This window comes from Lepidochelys olivacea (assembly GCF_965140295.1).
Source record: "Lepidochelys olivacea isolate rLepOli2 genome assembly, chromosome: 7".
NCBI lineage: Eukaryota > Metazoa > Chordata > Testudines > Cheloniidae > Lepidochelys > Lepidochelys olivacea.
The window spans coordinates 83217232-83239706 of NC_140417.1; the positions used below are offsets into that span (position 1 = coordinate 83217232).

Genomic DNA, 22475 nt, shown 5'->3' on the forward strand with positions numbered 1-22475 from the left:
CTCCTGTGGGGAGCCCCATGCAGACAGACCCCAATCAGGATTGGGGCTTTAGTGAAATTGGGCAAGAAAGCCTTTGTAGGAAATGTAAATGATCGTTCTAGACACACTGGCATTTTCTCAGCCATCATCAACTGCTCTGCCACTCCTTGCTGGTCTGACCTGTCTTAATAGGGAGAATTACTTGCCCTATGCCCTGACTGAACCATTTGGCCTGCTAACACCAGTCTTCTGCAGCTTTTTGGATCACATGACAAGTTACTTTTGCTGCTTAGCTGTGGCGTTACCAGGCAGCGGGGAGATGGCCTGTAGGATCAGTTTGTCATTTTTGGAGCTAAGTGTTGAATGAAGTGTTAGTTTTCACACTGCAGACATCTTCCTTTATCACAGTGGAAAGAATTCATAGCGCCCCAGTGTATAGGATATGTGGGAATCACTGCAGACATCTTTTTTGTTGCGAGGGCCCATAATGTGTGCACGGGCCCTGCCATTTGCTTGTTTATGCATATTCCCAATTGCTCGCAGTCACACACAGATGTACCCACAGACTTATGGGCATGCACATACACACGACCCTGGATTTGCATATTTGCAGACGCACATACTGACATACATCTGCCTGCAGCTGCGCATACATGTTCACAGACACATACATACACTTTCATACAAAGACAGACACAAACAGGCATGCATGCACCTGAACAAACGAGCAAGTCCATACCTACTTTATCTTTCAAGGAGTACAGCCATCCATAGCCATCCCTTGTCCACCTGTCCCAGTGAATGAGACCTGCTCGTCCTTTCTTCTCCAAGCTCTGAGCACTCGGGTAAACCTTGTCCTGCTGAGCTTTTACTACCTGCCTGTTCTCTCAATAAACTGCAGGGCTGCATTTAGCAAGTCTTTTACTAGCTATTAAAAGATTACACCTCCAGGGGACCTGTTTACTATTTGGAGCCTGTGTCCAGCCATTTTGAAATGTATACTCTTTACGAGCATTTGTATACAAGCTCATTAATAGGTCTGTGTGAAATTCACAATTGTTGTTTCACAAAGTTTGGCACAAACACTTTCACTGGTGTCTCCTTGTGGCTGAATTTTATTGACAATGTTTGTAAAGTAGCTATTTTAGCAATGGAAAGACAGGAACATGTAAATTTTCCCATTCTCTGGGCAAAATCACCCTTTCTCCAAAAAACAGGTCCATTTCTATTGTGTTTGCTGTTGCATTCATGAGGTGAGGACAAAGTACGCTGGAGGCAAGAGCCCTTGTTACCCTTTCTGCTGACCCCTAACAACGAGGAGTCCTTGTGGCACCTTAGAGACTAACAAATTTATTTGGGCATAAGCTTTTATGGGCTAGAACCCACTTCATCAGATGCATGGAATGGAAAATACAGTAGGCAGGTATAAATACCTGAAAAGGTGAAAAGATGGGAGTTGCATCACTGAGTGGGGGGGATCAGTGCTAACGGGGCCAATTCAGTTCGGGTGGATGTGCCCCATTCCAACAATTGACAAGAAGGGGTGAATATCAACAGAGGGAAAATTACTTTTTGTAGTGCTAACAAGGCCAATTCAATCATGGTAGATGTGGCCCATTCTCAACAGTTGACCAGGTGTGAGCTAGATGCTTGCTGGGATGGTTAGGTTCCAACACTTCACTGCAGCATCTTCCTTCACTGGTTCCAGGGCTGGCCATAGGTATGCAAGGCCCTGAGCAAAGTGAGACAGAGCGAGTGGCTGTCTCCATCCCATCAATTACCCAGAATAACCCAGGCTGCCTTCCTCCCACTGCCTCTGAGCTGCAGCTAGTCCCACCATAGATGCTTGATTATGGGTGAGGAAAAGAAACAGGGTGGAGCCCAATGATTCTCTCTGATTTGTAAAGTTCTCTTGGGTACCTGAAGATGATATTTCCCATATTCATTTTAGCCTTTTCTTTTCCCTTTGATGGGTGGTAACATTCCTCTCTATATTTCTGATGGATTTGAAACCAACTTTTCTCTCCAACTCTGCAGTATTGGAGATAGCACCAGCTCTTGTGCACACAGCTCTGCTACCAAGGTTTGCTAAACAGCTGCCGCACAGCTCTCCTGACTGGAAATGAGCACCTGCAACTTCCATTTGAGTGAATGGCAGTTGAGTGCTCAGTACCACTGGGGTTGAGGAGGACGACTAGCTCGTGTTTAAATTTTTGTCAGCAGAGCAGTTTCTGTTTTCATCCCCAGATCTTATTTTCCCAAGTGTCTTCCAATGTGTTGACTCTGAGCACCGTTGCTATTGCTACACGGATAAGGAGAGCAAGTCACTGCCCCAGGGGACCATGTTACACAGAGACTCTTACCAGCTGCTGCTGTGAATGTCTACACTTCTCCCGCTGCCAAAAATAACAAGTGAATAAACACCAGACACAGGAGATGCCTTTTTGGATTCTGCTCCATTGTGTTTTTAATTAAATAAGTCATGTCAACCATCTTCTAACCGGTTACAGGGTTCACATTCATTTCTGTGCACAGAAGATTCAAACTAAAGTACTGAGTACTCTCCTCAGAGGATGTGTATGTCAGCGCTTCCAGCGGCTGACAGACCACAGTGGCTCCGGGAGTGTAACAAACCCTGTGTAACATCACTGCAATGGAGCCAGGCAGGCCTTTAAGCTAAACCCTCGACACAGGGCCAGGAAGAAAACAGCTGGACATTGGTTTAGCTGTTAGTTTGGTAAAAATCCCTAGGTGGCAGCACAGAGTTCTTTGCATGGAGATAAATAAACGAGGGATGCTGGACTCCCTTAGGTGTACGCTTCCAGCTGCCCAAGGAACCCCATCCCAGTGCATTTCCCTTTGAAGCCTGTCTGATGCCCTGGCTGACCCTCCCTTGCCTCCTGTCCCCTTGGATTCCTCCCCACAATGTGGACAGCCCCTGCCGCTAAAGTTACGTCTGCTTTCCCAGAGGAAGGCGTTCTGATTTAAACACATGGAACCGCTCTCTTGGGCTGTGTGATGTCAGCCATTGGAGAGGGCCAGGCGCCCGAGATTCCTCCCTTTGAGTTGAAAAGCCAAGACGGATGAGAGGAGGAAGAAGGGAAGGAAGAAAACAGCTGAAGTAACAAAGCAGCTCTCCATTTTACAGCCTTAGGAGCACAGATGGCAGTTGTGAGCCTTCCTCTCGCTGCCCTGCTGGGGTGATGCGCAGCATAGCAGCAAGTCAAAGGCTCCATTCAGACCCTGCTGCCAGCTCCTTCTCTTTCTCCATGCCTCTCCCCACCCGAAATGTTAGTGAGTGAAGGGCCCTCCCCCCATGAACTAGCCTGATAGCTGGAGGTTGCAATGCTGCAGTAGGGCAAGGGAGCTGGGGTTCAGGAGAGTATGACAGGCTGGCTGCATGCAGTGCTTTCTTCTAGCATCTGAGCCTGGTCCCTGTCCTATAGGACAGAGAAGGGGAGAGAATGTGTAGCTCTATGGAACACAGCAGAGAAAGAATGTGGTGTTAGAAACTTCCCTTTCCATATCTAGTAAGTGGAACACAGAGGAATAGTCCTTTTATGTGCCAAGGTCAGAAACTGTCTCTCTCCCCCAGCCTGAAGATATGTTCATGGAGTGAGAGAGAAAAAACCTTTAAATAAACAAATAACTGGTGAATGACTCTCTTGTGCTTGGGAAGGTCAAGTGACTGGCTGAGCAGAGAACTGACTCCCTCTGTCTATCCTAGGGCTATGTACAGAGAAGACAGCCATCCAGCGTGATTCCCATGAGCTGCTAATGAATTCAGCCCGGCCCTGAGGGACTGCTCCTGCAATGAGACAGAATTCCTGTCCCTAGGCCAAATCCTACCCGGATTTAAGAACCACTGAAGTCAAGTGGGATTGCAATAGGTGTAAATCATGGCAGGATTTGGCCTTCCATATCTAGTCATATATCCCACATTCATCTACCAAACCTCAGCTCTATTGCAACCTTCCTCCCCATCTCTTAGGATGAGAGGACCTGGTATCAGCTCCCACCTGTGGGTGGGGGGGGAATGGATAAACCCCCATATTTACTTCTCATTATGCACAGGTCTGATTCCAGATGGGCTCCCCAGAGGCCAACAGCCACTCTTTTATGCCACTGAGGCATGTATCCTTTCACTTCCTGTGCATTTCTGTGTTTTCCCAGGCCATAAAATTATATCCAAAGCCTTTGTCCTGTCTGGGATTCATTGTGTGTCTCAGGGCTAGTCTACACTAGAACGCTACAGTTGATGCAGCTGTGTCGCTGTAGCGTGTCTGGTGAAGATGCTCTCCCGTCAGCACAATAAAAGCCTCTCCACAAGGGGTGGCACCTATGTCGACCCAGTGCTGTCCGCACCGGCGCTTAGGTCAGTGGAAGTTACGTCGTGCGGGGGGTGGCTTATTCACACCCCTGAGCAACGTATACCGACATAACGCAGTGTCAACAAGCTCTCAGCTTGTGAAATGGGCCATTTGAAAGGCTGTCATTTTAAAAGTGCTACAAATAGTTTCATGTCTTACACAGCCTGAGTTCGCCAATTTTTGAGATTTTTTTTCAACCATGCTTTCCTTAAAAAATAAGAGCTATTTTCCTCCCTCCTGTTGCTGTGTGAAGCCCCCTGACTCCCCCAATAACAGGGAACAGTGAACCTAATCCGGTTCAGTTAGAGTGTGTAGGTGTTAACTTGTAACAATAGCAGATAGTCGTTTTGAGACAGAAGTGTGATTTTTGTTTGTTTCTGGGTGTTAAGAAAACAGACATCTCAAAACAACAGCATTTTGTTTGAAATCGTAACTGTGCTGCTCTGAGTTTAATTGTTTACCTTTTTTCCATTTCTTGGGATATTTCTTGTCTGCCTGTTTTTGGGTGTAGCTCAGACTCCCTGCTAATAAAATATTTCCCCTCTTTTTCATATAATAAATAAATAAATTCCCTTTGCAGTTTACAATATTAAACCCTCCATTCTCTGAACAGTTCTACATGTTGCAGGAAGTGGCAGCCTCTTTCCTGCCAGATTGCAGCCCTTGTAAACAAAAAAAAATAAAAATAAAAATAAACTTTTGGAAAGCACAAACAAAACAAACAATAGCAATAATAACGCCTCATTTCATCAGAACCAAAGTGCTGGTTGGAGCTCCAAGTAAACACACTCTCTCCTACCGACTGCACGAGGACCGTTTCCACTGGGGGCTCCCTCCTGGAGCTGGCAAAGTAAGTTTGATCAAGAAGTGGTGTGGATCTGATTCATGGCTACCCTGCACCTTGGTGCTGATCCAAACCTGCCAAAGTCAGTGGGAGTCTTTCCATTGACTTAAATGGGCCTTGGCTCAGGTCCACTGGGTGGTCATATTGCGTAAATCATAACCATTTTGTTTTGGGGACCTTTTACAGCCACTTTATACTGATGCAAATGAAGACACAAGGTAGAGGGCAACTGCAAATAGGGCCCCTTATGCTGTACGTATAGCTCTTGTTGTCTTGAGTATATTGAAGAAATGCTCCAGAATGCATTAAGGCCCTTTTTCTGGAAAGCACCTCTATTCAGGCCAGCTCTTATGCACATGCTTATTATTAAGGTGTGCTTAAAGTTATGCCATGCTTAAGTGCTTTCCTGAATTGAAGCCTAAGTCTGCTACCTCTCCAAAGATAAACAAATTATAATAGAAGATGTGGCAGTTAGAGGACAGATTGTGAATATTAAAGAAAGAGAAGTCAAAACTGATTGTGTGCACCAGAGGGTCTGTGAGTTTGAAGGAGGAAGCTGTTGTATATTTGCCCTTTATGGTTTATATACCTATAGATAGTAATTTCAATGTGCTCTTCAGTGGGTGCAGAGTTTGGGTTTCACAAACAACTCCACATGTGAGTTGCAAGGGCATACACAGAAAATCCCCCACTGAAGCATGTATTTGTTAATTTCTTTTCACTTCTCTAAGCTTCATTTAGCCATAAGTAATTCCTTGAAAAACTGTAAAGATGTAAGGGTAGTTTAGGCCCAAAATTTAGGGATAGAAATTTTTTTATTTTTATTTTTTTACAAAACCTGCTATTAGTCAATGTTTTCATGATTATTTTTAAACTCCATTGGAAACAGTTTCCACCTTTTTGTAGCAACATTCTCTTTGCAATATCTGCAACCCAAACGTTGCAGAATTGTGCTAGTACAAGGGAGCTGACAAGTGAAACTGCCTGGCATAGGTGCTGGAACTGGGGGTGCTGCTGCACCTCCTGGCTTGAAGAGGTTTCCATCATTTACAGTTTGGTTCAATGGCTTTCAGCAGCCCCATTATAAAAATTGTTCCAGCACCCCTGCTGCCTGGTCTGTTTTCCCTGGTTACTTTCTGCATCACAGTTTGGACAAACTGCGTAACCAGTGTAAAATAAATTCATATCTTTAAAAAACTATTTTAGTTTAACAATATAAGGTGTTGTTAGTAACCCTGGGAGGGAGATGTGGATTGTTGCTTTTTTTAAAAAGAGAACTGTGATGTGGTGTGTACTCCACACAGGCCCTGAAAGGGTTAATGTAGGACTGAGGGACCAATTAGGGTACCTGGCTGTACCTGGAGGGAAAGCCAGGCTTAACTGAACAAGAGACTCAGCTGGGCTGGAGTAGGCTAAATTATAAAGCCAGGAAGTTTGCTGCCCAACGGGACTGCAGGGAGACTGTCTGAGGTTTCTCTCTGGGAGCAGAGAGGAGGGGAGATGAAAACCCAAGAGGGAGAATAAGCACCAGGGTTCTAACCCTAAAACAATGGTTAACCCCAGAGGAGTTGTGGGGAAAGGAAGCCCGAGAGAGCTAGGTGGGAAGAAGCCCAGGGAAAACAGCAGCAAGGGGTAGGACCATGCAGACCATGGCTGCTTGTTACAGGGTTCCTGGGCTGGAACCCAGTGTAGAGAGCAGGCCTGGGTTCTCCTACCAGCCACTTGGAAGCAGCACGGAAGCACTGGAGAGGAGCTCTAGACAGCTGTTTTTGGAGATTTATTTTGTTACCCTGGAAGGGGAGGACTATAGTGATCTGGCCGAAGGGCCAAACCACAAAAACAGAGCCCCTTGAGTCAGAGAGTGAGAGACAGCAGGGCATGCAGTGAGCAGTGGAAGGGGGCACCGGAGTTGGACAGAGCTGTTCCCCCAAAGTGACCAGGAGGAGGTGCCACCTAGCTCTCCCTGTGACAGGGACACTGTCCATTCTTTCTTCTTTTACATGGGTGAAGGTTAGGGGCATACACTATGTTAAAGTACACTGAGGACTGAGAATTTCAGCCATTACCCTGCATTTATTTTTGCATGTTTTTCTTTCTCTTGCCGATTTCATATCGGTTGCTCAAACAGGGGTGTGCTCTGGCACAACAATGGCCATAAACGGGATGTGCCTGGATCCCCGTCCTACATTAGCGTCTCCCCTATGCTGATCACCCATGTCAGCAGCAGCTTACTCCGTCTACCTGCTGTCCAGTTCCAGTTTACCAGTGCTCCTAGGCCATGTCCATGGATCCATGGGAGATTAGGGGGACTGCTCCCCTGCCCAGCTGTGCCCGCCCCCACCCTTGTGCATGAGAATTCTGATATTCTCTCATGCTAGTGCATGAGATTAGGAAGTGAATCCGACCACGGATGAAACTGACTGCCTAAAGTATTGATAAATGCACAAGGTAAACACACTGAAAAACAGAGAAATGTCTCTTGCAATCTCTCTAAATTTGAATCATTTGTGACAATAGGAAGTAAAGATAAATTCAGAGAGAAGTTTGTGTGTTGACAGTATCCCTTTAAATGTGATTTAAAACAAAACCCTGATGCTGCCCCTTGAAAAATTACTTTAAAAAAAAAAATCACTTCCAGCTCAGATCTTGTTCCATGTTTCTTCCCTGAGGATGTATTTAAGGATGAGGGGACTCAATGGGGGCATCAGAATAATTATGGGGCTGAAAAGGAGTCTGAAGACTTCTTCTGCAGTAGTTTCCGGGTTGCCCCAGGAAGAGATCAAACTCCAGGAAGCAAAAACCAAACCTAACTGTGGATTGGACAAGGAGTGAAACAGGCTAGGAATTCGTCTGCTGCAATCTGAGACCATCTCTTTCTGTTATGGAAACTATTCCTATTGCCTAATTTTGGAGGAGTTCCTACTTGCCTGCATCCCAGTCTCTCTTCTCCCCACTCTCCTACCACAAAAAGCTAATTGGTACAAACTATTTCCCTCTGCTTTGGGCAGGAGAATTGCTGGCAGCCTCCAACCAGCACTTCCAAAGATATACAAACAATAGCAAGGACAAAATATAAATACAATTACAGAAACACCCTGCCGCCCCCAGCCAAGAAATCTTTCAGTATCGATCTCTAGACACCAGCAAATGATCATTGAGGAACCCAGCCTCTGTGGTGGTGGTGGAAGACAAAACAGCTGATGGCACCTTGGAAGGAGACCAGTTGAATCCCCAGGGATAGAAAGCGTTGCTTTCACTTTCTCTCTCTCTCTCTTAAATAATGTTTTCATTGTCTCCCTGCCATCTCTCAGCTGCTGGTTTTGGTGCACTTGATAACAAGCAGCTGAGGTGGAAAATGCTGCACCAGTGCCAGTGATCATGGTGTAGCTGTTTGCTGGCTCTGCTACATGTTTTCCCGATGTCCTGGCATTTTGCTCTTCTGAGAGCATGGTCTGAGGGAGTGTGCTCACTCTTGTATGACTCAGTCACATCTCTCAAGGTTTAACAGGCTGTTGGTATATTTAAAGGTCCGTAGATATGCACAAAGTGTCCTAGGCATGAGTGTTTGTCAGCGTAAGGCGGCAGCAGTCAGGATGGGAGAAGAGAGTTCCCCCGACTCCTCTCCCTGGGGATTTACTAAGAGGTTTCTTGGCAACAAACCCCAATCAAGTCCCTTTCTGACAGTTCCGTCAACCCAACCAAACACAGCTTAGCGAGGTGTTTAAGTTTGCCCAAGGCAGTATCAGTGCAACCCTCGGCTCCTCTCACCTCCTCGCTCATGCTCGGCGAGATGAGGGATTTTAAAGTGTACGAATATTTTTAAAACATACAATTCTCTCTTTGGATGTTTAGTGCAGAAATGCCCTTTGAAAGAAGGGTGGCGCTTGTGCAGAGAAGAAAGCTAAGAGGTGAGGTATGGAAGCTAGTACCTATTGCTTTGGTTCTCCCCACTGCCAGCTTCTGAGCTCCATTTAGTTTCAAAGGGTGGCCACGTTATAATCCATCTAGACGAGCCAGAGCTCCTGGATATTACTGCGTTCCCCCTGCTGTCCACGGAGAATCAGAAAGCACCTCGCTAGGATGAGGAGTGCATGGCAAACACAAGCCTTATAAACGAGGATGTGATACGTGTCAGCAAGGGATAGTGGCCCCTTTCCACTTGCCCTTTTCCTGCTTCCCCAGCTGTTCTTGTGCTCAGGTTTTTCTTTTTTCAGTCTAACCGTATGTTTCCATATGGAAACCCAGCAATGAGGGATCTTACGTGATCCAGAAGGCCCTCCTTTCCTCTAGCAAACTGATGGATCTGTTTGTGAGGGTCTCTTGGTCGCTGGCCAGCTTGTAGCCAAACAGATGCATGGCTGGGCCGCAGACGCTCTGCACCACCTGGGCCAACTTGAAGGGGATGCTGAAGCGCCACTTCTCGAACTGCTCTGAGGAGTTCTTCTGGGTGGAGTAGATGCCACTGCTGTCCTGAGGTGCCTGGGTGTTCTTCTGGATCCAGTCCTCCACCTGTTGGGTGAGGCTGATGCCAGCAAACTTGTACATCTCCTTGGCGTTTTGGAGGGGTGACCTGGCAATATCCTCATAGCGGATCAGCATGTAGCGGCCCCTCAGCCACGCTGGCTGCCTCAGGCCAAGTTCAGCGGAGAGGCGGATGCTCTCGCAGTTCCCCCGCAGCCTCTGCACCTCATCCTCGTTGAGGGGAGCTGCTCCTTCTGAAGCCCATTTTTTCCAGGTTTCATATTTGCCTGAGAAGGCCACAATGCGAGAGGCCAGCACCGCCCGGGGGTCCCGCACCAGCTGGATGATCCTCATGTCTAGACGAGGGTCTTCGACCAGGGGTCGTAAGAACTCCAGCTGCCGAATTCGCACTGTCTTGAGTGCCACGTGATTCTTGTGCAGGCAGGCTTCTGCAGCGAGGGTCATGTTGAGGGGGCCACAGCGGCGGTTTTTGCAATGGTACTTCTCAAAGACCTTCTTGACGAAAGGAGTGCAAACGGGGTCCTCGCACAGGGAGCGGCTTGAGCCCCGCCGGAACATATACGGGGTCAGGTGGTCATCAGGGAGTGGGGTGATGAAGTTCTCCAGGATGTAGAGGTCACAGAGGAACAGCTGCTTCAAGACATCTCGGTAGACGAGGGCCGACCCCACTGCATTTGCTCCGCCTGGCTCGAATGACACTGTCCTCTCTATGTGCCACAGTGGCTCGAAGAGATAGAAAATGTTGCCCTGTTGGTTGAAGAACTCTCCCACGAAGGAGGAACCTGTGCGGGTGGTGGCCATCAGGAGCACATGTCTCCGGGATCCCTGAGCTACAGCAGGCTCCCTGGTCCCTCCCAGCTGCAGGGTGACATTCTGAAGCCGGCTCTTGAGTTGAGAGAAGGCAGAGTCCAGCTCGCTGAGGGACAAGAGGGACCCATTTTCTGACAGCACTAGGCCAGGGTCTGTGCTGTTGACCTCCATCAGAGATTGTGGGGCTTGCTTCAGCTTGTCTGATACCCTACCAACAAAGAGAACAAAACCACAAACAATAAGGCAGTGGTTAAAAAGGGGGACATTTAGATTTTCACCTCTAAGCACCTGAATTCATCTTATTTCACCTGAGGCCTAACGTGTTCATTAGTTTCAATTTACTCTCTTGTGCCCCTCTGTCCATACTGCAAAGCCAACACAGACTGGCACAACTGGCAGGCTCTTCAGGAGAGGTACAGTTTTGGAGTAGCAGTACGAGCTGCAGGTCGGGATTAATGGGCAGTGGCAGAGCTGTAAGGGAACCCAAGAGTAGAACAGCAGGACATGCTGCAGGTCAGGACTGAGGTACTTTTGGTGTAACTGCTTAAAGGAAGTTTGCACAGCATACGTCCCCTCTATTCATCCTTCGTTTTCTCAACTGCTAACATTTATCAGCTTTTAAAAAAGAAAAGCCCTAGGGCAGGTCTACACTGGAAACTTACATCGGCATAGCAACATCTCTCCCGGGTGAGAAAAATCCACACCTCTGAGAGATGTAGTTAAGCTGACCTAACACAGTATAGACAGCACTGTGGCCAGAAAAAGTCTTCCATTGACCTAGCTACTGCCTCTCAGGGACATGGATTAACTGGAATGAAGGGAGAACGCTCCTGTCACTATAGTGAGTGTCTGCACTGAAATGCTGCTACAGCTGCACCACTGCAGGTGTGCCACGGTAGCATTTTAAGTGTAAACACAGCCTAAATAAAAACCCTCCTCATTCCCTCAGTATGGGCAAGTTGGTCGCTTCAGCTAGACACTCTGGCACCTCCTCACTTGCCATAGTCTACCTGGCTATGATCTTCTATGATGCCCATCTCCAGTGTATTTGTCTTTACTGAAAGTGGGGAAAGACCTGGAGGAACCAATGCGAAGCACTGCTGGGAAGAAGGCCTTTCACTGTGGGCAGTTGTAGTGACTGACTGAGATTGTAATGGAAAGAAGGTGATAGGCATTAATGGGCTTCACATTCCAGGAGAGAGAAGTGTATCTAGTTGTAAATGGCTGGAAGGCTGGCTGCAGAAAGGTGAGGTGAAGGCTACATCAAGGATGAAGAGAAATCCCCTCCCAGTATAGCAAGAGCTTGCTCTCCCTTTTTTCCTACCTTGATATGATGTTGTTTTCCTTCTCAATAATGACAAGAGCTACAACAAACACCAGGAGAATAGCATACTTGCTCTTCATTCTCAGGCAGTGCCGCAGGTCCCGGATATCCTGGGGTAAAGTGTGTCCTTTATCCATGGGGAGAGACTGGGGAGTCCAAGGTTTTGCCTCAAAGTCTCTCCCCCTCCAAGGAGAATAAAGGAGCACCTCCCCAGCTCCTAGTGCTCTGCAGCTATCTAGAAGGCATCATCCAGTTTTAATACTTCCTGATCAGGCAGGTGACACCCTTGCCCTGCACAGAGAGAGAAAAGGGGAAGTGTTAGTGCTGGGAATGAGAATCTGGGTTGCCTGAATAAAAACAATTTAAGAACTTCTATTGCAGGGTCAGCACCTTTCATATGGTGGATGCTTTAGTTGAATTTCAAGAGTTACACAAAATGCCGGCCCAGGGAAATCTCCATCGAGATTGACCCCCCCTCCCCCAATCAGTGTGATATTTTCTCCAGTATATGCTCAGAGGCTTTAATAGGACTGCACCACACAAACAGAAAGCACTTTTCCTCCCTCTCACCCACTGCTGACTCAGAGAGTCAATAAAGCATCTCTTTACTTTCTCGGGAATTTAAGAGCGAGAGAGCAGGGCTCTATATCACGGGCCTGATCAGGATCCCATTGCACTGTAAGAATAGGATTTCAAGTAACACTGATGATAATAATTGGCAATTCTCAATTTAAATCAAAACTCACTCCTGCCAAGCCCACAAATGCTACCCACTGCAGTCAAAAATAGTCTCACACCCCTCCCCAAGGCAGTAAAGCATCCCTAATGTTGTGCCTCTCTGTTTACAGTAGACTGTGTGCTCCTCAGGACAGCAACTGTGGGCTTGATTCTGATCTTACACTTGTGTAAATCAGGAGCAATTCCACTGACGTCAGTGAACGGGGGTGAGGTCAGAATCAGGCCAACATGTCATCTTCTGTGTCTTGTAGAGCGGTAAGCAAATGGTTAGTGCTTAGGCATAATGATAAAATATAATACACTTTAGATAGTCAAGAGGGGCACAGGATTCATATTCACTATCTCTAGAAGCTTTGCCTGGCATCAAGCTGTCAATTCCAAGATACAGCCTTTAGCTGTTAGAGCTCTTGTCCTCACTTTCATCTCTCCTGCCCTGACTGTTTCTCAGTAGTTTTAAATAGAAGTAGGACTAGCTGGCCCAGGTGACTGAGGATCCGCCTGGGGGCAAATTTGGATCAGGTCAGTAATGTCAGAAATCACGGCACCAGCGCAGCTGCTTAGCTTTTCTGGATAACAACTGGCAGTATCCCATCAGTGAGGGTGGGTTTTCGATGCAGACCCCCCCCAAACACAGCTTGCACTAAGTAGCACACTTCCGGACAGTCTCAGCAGGGATAGCTCAGTGGTTTGAGCATTGGCCTGCTAAACCCAGGGTTGTGAGTTCAATCCTTGAGGGGGCCATTTAGGGATCTGGGGAAAAAAAAATTGGGGATTGTGCCTGCTTTGAGCAGGGGGTTGGACTAGATGATCTCCTGAGGTCCCTTCCAACTCTGATAGTCTATGAGAAGCCAAGGATTCTGAATAATTCACCCCCCATGGCCACTCTCTCAGGCCTGAACACAGGCCTTTCAGGTCAGGTTTGAGGCACCTTGGCCAACCCATGAGTGACAGCTTGTACTACTGGGCCTATGCAGTGCCTCTAGCCATGACACCTTTCCTGAGAAACATAAAGTGCTTCCAGGGCAACTGTAATGCTTGTTCCCAGTGGATTTACTTTACTTTCGCAGTTGGGCATTTATCAAATGCAGCTGTAGGGGATCCTCATCTTTTCCCTCTAGGGACTGGCCTTTCTCTAAGCACAGACCTTAAAAGCAAGGGGCCAAATAACCCTTGCTGTACCTTCACTGAATTGCAGGGATGGATTGGTTGAAGTAGTCTACACATCTCACATAGACAGATAGAAAGCAGAGGTCAGGGAAAGGAAAAGCATCTCTGGGCCTCAGCTATGGGGAAGCAGAGACAGCATTGCAGTGCACCGATAATGCTTCCTGTCACCTGATGACTATCATACTGTGGTAAGAGAGGAAGGTGGGGAGGGGGATTCCCTAATTATAAGTGAATCAAAAATGTCAGGACTTGATGTTTTGGAAACATACTACTCTGTTTAGTCCCTGGAGAGAACTGCTCCAACAACCATGAAAACATCTGCTGCTCTCAACATCTGGAGAGTTGGTGTTAAGGGCCTGTAAACAATTCCCTTCTGCTGGATGAACAAAATTTCAACTAACAATGAGAGCAATAAAAACGCGAGGGGCCTCCTTCTCTTTATAGCCTCCATCCTGCTTGGGAGGAACAGCTGTTGAGAGCCTCCACCAACCTCTGCCCCTCATATCTCCGTTCCCAAAATAAATCTTCTGGAAGAGACCCCTTGCTGCACTTCCCCTCTGGCAGCATCCCTCCCCTGCCCCCATCAGAGTCTCAGTTCCCAGAACTGAATACAACCACCTACATTTTAGGAGCACAGCTTTCCACCTCTCCAGCTATTCATTTGCTGTGCCCTATAGGCTTCCTTGTGAACCACCAATGAGGGGCTGGAGAAGGGGGGCAGGATGACACAAAAGGGGAATTCCAGAATGGAACAGGCAAAGAAGGCAGCCCTGTTCTCCTTCATTCTGCCAATGGACAACAGCCTTTACTCATTCTGATTTGTTGGAACAGTTCCAGATCCAACAAATTGTGTGTCTGAGTAAAGGCCCTGTTCCTTTCACACTTGCCTGTCAGGACTAGCCCTGGGAAAGAGAGAGCACCTGAAAGTGCTTGGTGCAAATGGAATTCCTGTTACATTAGTCACCATTCCAGCCTGATGCCGTTGTTTTATGCTCAAGCCCCAGCCTGGGGGCAAGATATTTTTGAGAGGGAGTTTTACAGATTTTCAGCTATTAAAAGGAAACAGTGTGGAGAATCAAAGTTTTCTGTTCTCCAATCCTTCCCACTTGATTTCCTATAACACAAACAGCATTCTCATTTCCCAAGAAATTTCACCAGTTCTTTGCCTGTTGTATAGACAGGGTTGGGTTTTTAAGTGATCATTTAAAAATGATCTTTTGGGTTTTTAAGTGATCATTTAAAAATGCTTTGTTGCTACAGACTAACATGGCTGTTACTCTGAAACCTGCACAGGGGCTGTAATTCATACACGTGTCCAAATGCATACTGTTTTGAAGAGCTGCGTATGACCTTTCTCTGTTGCCAAGACTTCAGAGACCTTTTCTATGGCTTCACTCTGCCTAGGCTCACCAAGAGGTCTGTGAGACGCAGCAAACTTTTCAGTGAACGCTGGACCAAGTACTGGTTTAGTAATGAAACCCCCATACTTGGCAGATTTGGCTTGGGTTTAACGGGTTTCAGTACAAATGTGTGCGCAGCTCCAGTTGTGATTCCAAGCTACAGATCCATATGATCACAAGTATGAAGTTACACAGTACATGGTTCCTGCTTTGGATTAAAAGTACTTCTTGAAAAGTTACACACACACAGGCTGCGGACGCAGCATGTTCATCCTCTGGGGACAAGGCATATTGTAGGGTAGGCCCAACACTTGTTTATCTTGCAAGTCACAGCTATGTGCTTAGCAGATTTAAAGGGGACTTTTTCTTAACTAACAGCAGCTTCTTGTTTTGGTGATATGAATATAACAATAGTTATACAGTGTTTTTCCATTTTAATTATGTGGAAGCCATCTAATATTTTCTTATGCCCAGAGATTATGCTGTTCCCCAAATGTTCCTAATGGTATTGTCACATTTACAAAAGGCAAATATCCAGGCAAGCTGTGAACTGTCCAGTCTCTCATATGCCTTAGTCAACCCCGCATTTAAATGAAAGGGAGTCTTGCCACTGACATGAATAGCAGTTAAATCTTTGCAGTGCAGTGTTGTCCTGTGCTAGGCCATTTGACAGGGAACCAGGAACTTCTGAATGTTAATCTTGGCTCTAACAATGATTCCATTTGTTACCATGGGCAAGTCACTTAACCTTGCTGCCTCCGTTTTCTCCACTATAAAATGGGGATAATAATTCTTAGCTACCACAAAGGAGATTTTAGATTACACTATATCTGTAAACCACTTTGAAGATGAAAGGCACTACATGATGTAGGTGCAAAGTATCCTTATTAGAAGAAGGAGAGGAAGAAGGAGTAAAGATAGTCTTGTGATTAAGGCATGGGACTGGAATGCAGGAGATCAAAATTCAGTTCCTTGCTTTCCCACAGACTTCCTACATGACCTGAGTAAGTAACGTAATCACTCTATGCCTCAGTTTAACAATAAATGGGGATAATACCTCCCTGTGTTACAATGGCATTGGGAGGTTACATTCGTTGATGTCTGTGAGGTGCTCAAATATTACAGGGATGAGGGCATGTAAATTCCTATATGGATAGTTAAGGGCAATTACAATTTATAGACATGATTCTCCTACATCAATAAAACACACTGCTGCTCTCTTTAAAACTGGCACCTAAATTACAGAAAGGAGTACTTGTGGCACCTTAGAGACTAACAAATCTATTTGAGCATAAGCTTTTGTGAGCTACAGCTCATTTCATCGCATCCTGTAGCTCACGAAAGCTTATGCTCAAATAGATTTGTTAGTCTCTAAGGTGCCACAAGTACTCCTTTTCTTTTTGCGAATACAGACTAACACAGCTGCTACTCTGACACCTAAATTACAGTTTCTTTGCAAAAAGAAAAGGAGTACTTGTGGCACCTTAGAGACTAACCAATTTATTTGAGCATAAGCTTTCGTGAGCTACAGCTCACTTCATCGGATGCATACTGTGGAACTTTGCAGTTCCCTGATGTGTGCTTGCAGATTTAATCCACCCTCCTTTTGTCTTTGCTTGTACATTGCCTGTCAGTGTGAACACAGGACAGTTAAAGTGAGAATCTCAGTCACCAAACCAACGTAGAGCAGCCTGGGGCATTTTCTCCTTGGCTTTTGTTTGGGGGTGTCTGATTTGTTATTTGCACTCAGTCTCTCTCCATTAGGTGAGAGCAGGAGAGACTTGTGAAAAGCACAGCCCAGAAATGTGCATTTGTGTCATTGTCCCTACAGAGGAGATTACGAAACTGATACCTGGGAAGATCACACACGCTGCTTTGTAGAGACTCTGCTTTGTCCTGCTACACAACTGCACAAGAACAGGGAGGCCCCTGCAATTAGTGTCACAAAAACTTTTGTTTTGCTGTTGGTCTTTGAAAATCATTTTGTTTCTTTTTATTTATATATGGGTGCCTGTTTCCACAGTACAAACTGTCTGCCAGCAACACTCTTTCAATTCCCCACTAGTTAGAGCACTGCTCCCTCCTCCCCCTCCCACACACAGAGTGCTATAGATTTATGTATACCTTCAAATCAGCGGCACTGCTATGGGTACCCGCATGGCCCCACAGTATGCCAACATTTTTATGGCTGATTTAGAACAACGCTTCCTCAGCTCTCGTCCTCTAATGCCCCTACTCTACTTGCGCTACATTGATGACATCTTCATTATCTGGACCCATGGAAAAGAAGCCCTTGAGGAATTCCACCATGATTTCAACAATTTCCATCCCACTATCAACCTCAGCCTGGACCAGTCCACACAAGAGATCCACTTTCTGGACACTACGGTGCTAATAAGCGATGGTCAAATAAACACCACCCTATACCAGAAACCTACTGACTGCTATTCCTACCTACATGACTCCAGTTTTCATCCAGACCACACCACACGATCCATTGTCTACAGCCAAGCTCTACGATACAACCGCATTTGCTCCAACCCCTCAGACAGAGACAAACACCTACAAGATCTCTATCAAGCATTCTTACAATACCCACCTGCTGAAGTGAAGAAACAGATTGACAGAGCCAAAAGAGTGCCCAGAAGTTACCTACTACAGGACAGGCCCAACAAAGAAAATAACAGAATGCCACTAGCTGTCATCTTCAGCGCCCAACTAAAACCTCTCCAACGCATCATCAAGGATCTACAACCTATCCTGAAGGATGACCCATCACTCTCACAGATCTTGGGAGACAGGCCAGTCCTTGCTTACAGACAGCCCCCCCAACCTGAAGCAAATACTCACCAGCAACCACACACCACACAACAGAACCACTAACCCAGGAACCTATCCTTGCAACAAAGCCCGTTGCCAACTGTGTCCACATATCTATTCAGGGGACACCATCATAGGGCCTAATCACATCAGCCACACTATCAGAGGCTCGTTCACCTGCACATCTACGAATGTGATATATGACATCATGTGCCAGCAATGCCCCTCTGCCATGTACATTGGTCAAACTGGACAGTCTCTACGTAAAAGAATAAATGGACACAAATCAGACGTCAAGAATTAGAACATTCAAAAACCAGTTGGAAAACACTTCAATCTCTCTGGTCACTTGATTACAGACCTAAAAATGGCAATTCTTCAACAAAAAAACGTCAAAAACAGACTCCAATGAGAGACTGCTGAATTGGAATTAATTTGCAAACGGGATACAATTAACTTAGGCTTGAATAGAGACTGGGAGTGAATGGGTCATTACACAAAGTAAAACTATTTCCCCATGTTTATTTCCCCCCCCCCCCCCCACTGTTCCTCAGACGTTCTTCTCAACTGCTGGAAATGGCCCACCTTGATTATCACTACAAAAGGTTCCCCCGCCCCCACTCTCCTGCTGGTAATAGCTCACCTTAAGTGATCACTCTGGTTACAGCGTGTTGCATCGGATGAAGTGAGCTGTAGCTCACGAAAGCTTATGCTCGAATAAATTTGTTAGTCTCTAAGGTGCCACAAGTACTCCTTTTCTTTTTGCGAATACAGACTAACATGGCTGCTACTCTGAAAGATTTCTGTCAGTTTCTCAGATTGTGTGGCTGTAATGAGAAACCTCAGTCACAGGAAATGTTTCTATTTGAGTAATGTCTAAGAGCAAAGGCACTTAGTTTTCTGCAGCAGCTTTGGTTATGGTGGAGGAGGGGTATAGATGGATTCAAAATCTCACAGTACATTTTATTTGGTACTGTTTTTCACATAGTATTTTTATTCCCCTTTTCTACTCCATAAATAATTAATAAAATAATTATGGACAGTACATGGAAAAACCATTTGCCCCTCTGTATGTACTGGGGGCAAACTTCACCTAGATTTTTTTTTCTTTTCTTTTTTTGGCTTGATTCTCCATTGCCCTGCATCTTGTGCAGTTGTTCACACCAGTGCCACATAAATGAAAAGTGGATATAAAATGTTGTCATATTGGAATGGTCGGTATTTTGCACCCACCTTTGCACTGCTGTAAATGCCTGCACAGAGCAACTGAGAATCACACACTCAGTATTTAAAACCAAAAGAAAAGGAGTCAGTATGTCAGGGCCAGAGAGTGGAACAGTTTGCCTAAGAGAGTCAATCACTAGCTATCTTTAAATAAGTTAGATATGTTTGTTGGAGAAAATGACACATATTCATAGACTTTAAGGTCAGAAGGGACTATTCATGATCTGACCTGCACATCACCGGCCACAGAACCTCACCCATCCACTCCTGTAATAGACCCACAACCTCTGACTGAGTTACTGAAGTCCTCAAATCATGGTTTAAAGACTTCAAGTTATAGCAAATCCACCATTTACACTTGATTAAACCTGCAAGTGGCCTACACCCTATGCTGCAGAGGAAGGAAAAAAAACCCTTATATATGTTCTGAGGCAGGGGGTTGCAGTAGATAATAAAAGAAATTCCTTCTAACCATTTCAGCTATGATTCTGTGAGGTTTAAATAATTTCATTTCAATTATTTTTTCAAATGAACTATATATGAATTAAAATGGCAAGGAGGCTGGTAGCACCTTCTCTATAATGAAGACATTTTTCCGTCCGCTTGGATTCTGTAAACTGCTGCACACTGTTTTTGGTAACACTCATCAGGAATTTATTCCCAAACCTACAGAAAGTTTATCACTCTCTATTAATCTGATAGAATTTAACAGAGAATTACATCCCTGCTATAAAATGTTATACAAGATGGTTTAAAAACCTATGGGAAGAATATTGTTCTCTATTAACGTCTATATTGCATTATTGATTTTTATGCCTATTACATTCTATAGCCCTTTTCAGTAAGGGCTGAACGTGGGCTGAGATAGTGCCAAGGCTGGTTTACTTAAAAGCTGAAGGGTCTGCTTGTAAGTGACTGAAATTCTGGAGCAAGGCACCTGATTACTAATGCATAGTTATTTCTGCTACAGCTAGTAAGTGAATGCTACACTTGCTATTACAGCATCTCAGGAGCTGTGCTATAGTTATGAGTGCAATGGCACTTCCATTCTAAATCCCATCTTTCCAGTCACCGACAACTTTCTCAGAAACTTATCTTTAGGCTGAAATTGCTAATGTTTAAAGCAGCCTTGTCTGCCTCTTCCCACACCAGACACTGGTTGTCATCAGAGGCCGGACGCTGCCTTTCCCCTCCTGGATGCTACTCTGATCTCCTGCCCCAGGTATAATCAGAACTGTATTATTCCAGCCTCTGCCTCAACCATCAAGCAGAGATAGGGCTGGGAAATTCATTTTCAATCTAAAATAAAGGTATTTATTTAAAAAACAAAAAAAGAACGGGGTGTTAGCCTAGAGGCTCCTCTGTATTCTGCTAAGCATGACTTTCAATGAGAACCAACTTTTAGCTTTCCAACTAGTCACCCGGCCTGTGACTGATGACATAACCAACTTCAGTAGTGAAAGAGCCTGTTGTATAGAACATAAGCAAGGATGCAGAGTTCCACTTTCTGTGAAAACCATGGCTCTGACTACGCTGGCTATTGTGCTACTAAGATCTCAACCTTAATGTTGCAGTAACAGTTTTGTGCATGAATTTTAAATGAATTCCAGGTGTTCCTGAGGAAAAGGCCAAACAAACCCAGATGAAATCCACAATGAAGTCAAAACCCACTATTTGGAATCACAAGCATAATGGGTATAATTCCATCTCTAAAATAGGAACTTTTACAGGAGAGTAAAGCTCTTAAGAGGATGTGTCAAACGTCCTGAACTGTCTAGAAAGAGGTCTTTTGTCTTTTAATCCCTTCATTATCGTTTTCACGCTGACAATGAACATCACATTTGCAATCTTCACCATACAGTGCATAGTCCCTCCTTACTAATTATGCTCACACATGTCCTGTACATTGTGCTGGTACTCCCTCTCCTGGGCTGAGCTTTTGCTTTTGGTAACATGACACAGCCTGGCCCTAGAACAAACATCTAGGAAGTAGCACAGAGACATCAAATTCAGCAGTCTCTTTTGGCGACTTGCTTCGCTTTGCACTGTCTTGTGTCTCAGAGACAATGTTACACACAACAGCCATGAATACAAAGTCATTTAAAAAGCAAAAGAGAGAGACTCAATTGTTACGTTTCTTATTTCAGATCTTCACTCGTACAACATGCTCTGTGTTGCCCTGTGTTCCGCCATTTATCACAGAAAAATAGAGAGCAAGTTTCCCTAGTGCCCCATCTCTCTCTCTCTCATGAATGCATCCCCTTTTTCAATACTCTCCAGGTTCACTCAAAATATCTAATGAATCAATAAAAATATTGTCCTTCCTTTATCCTAACACTGACCTGGTAAACAGCTTATTGCAAGAGATCAACCAAAAAGACTAGAAAAGTGTGACAGTCCCTGTTTGCCTTGACTGTGCTGAGTTTCAGAGAGAAGTGTTTTGTGACAGAGAGAGGTGGGGAAAGGCTCAGAGGACAGTGGCTTGGTTGTAGTATGAGAAGTTCAGGGATATGTTAGGGTAAAGATCAAATCCCCACCAGTGGGGGCTGGGGAGAACACCAGGACTGAATGAACATGGAGACTCAATTTCCCTCTAATGCACGTAGAGGGGCTAGTGCCCATGTGCCAGGGTTGAAATGAGGACAAATTTAAGGTGAGACAGATTGTTCATGGTGAGTTTGATTTTAATTAACTCTGGCCTTCTGCTTTGCTTCAGAGGAACAGCTCTAAGGACGGAACAAAAAACAAACCAGCAAGAGTGTTTTGCTTCTTTCCATTCACAATCTTGCCGGAACATGTCTAACGTGGGTAGCCTATAAAAAGTCTAACCCAGGTAACATATAAAAAGTGCCATGGCTAGAAGATTAATTCCAAACTCAGGTCTCCTTCACAATCAGAGAGATAACAAATATCTTACTCAGTTTGGGAAAGCAATAGCTGTGATTAGCTGCAACGTTTGCAAGTTGGAAGTGAAGTACTGAGCTCCAGAGAGCAGAGAATACATCGTGAGGAAATCAGCTACCCCTCACCTTGCCAAAGCTTTTAAATTGGACTAGCCTCTCTACCCCCACATCCTTCTGGCCTGGTCTGTTGTTCCAGGGCAGGGTTTCACAGACAAGCAGCCTCCCTGACCTCTGTCTCACCACAGGCCTCCTTTTAAAAGTCCTATTTCTGTTTATGAGCTTTACTATGGATCGTTAAATGTCTGCAGTGGCTCACAAAGCAACATGATCTGCAGTTCAATTTGATGCTCTGCTTGAGGATGTGCCTCCAAACAGCTTTTCTCCCAGGAAAAAGAGAAAGTCAAGGGTGAGTGA

The 22475-nt window shown here is 45.4% G+C and overlaps 1 protein-coding gene across 1 annotated transcript in view; it reads right to left on the reverse strand.

Annotated features, from left to right (window-relative positions):
- Window positions 1–1164: 1164 nt before the first annotated feature.
- CHST3 (carbohydrate sulfotransferase 3) overlaps window positions 1165–22475 on the reverse strand; it is a 47274-nt gene continuing 25963 nt past the window's right edge. Inside the window, exons 2-3 of the mRNA XM_084634654.1 lie at window positions 11810–12100; window positions 1165–10693 (exon numbers count right to left, since the gene is read on the reverse strand). Coding sequence (XP_084490780.1) covers window positions 9451–10693; window positions 11810–11946 — 1380 coding nt within the window. The 5' untranslated portion in view covers window positions 11947–12100 and the 3' untranslated portion in view covers window positions 1165–9450. The remainder of the gene's footprint in view (window positions 10694–11809; window positions 12101–22475) is intronic.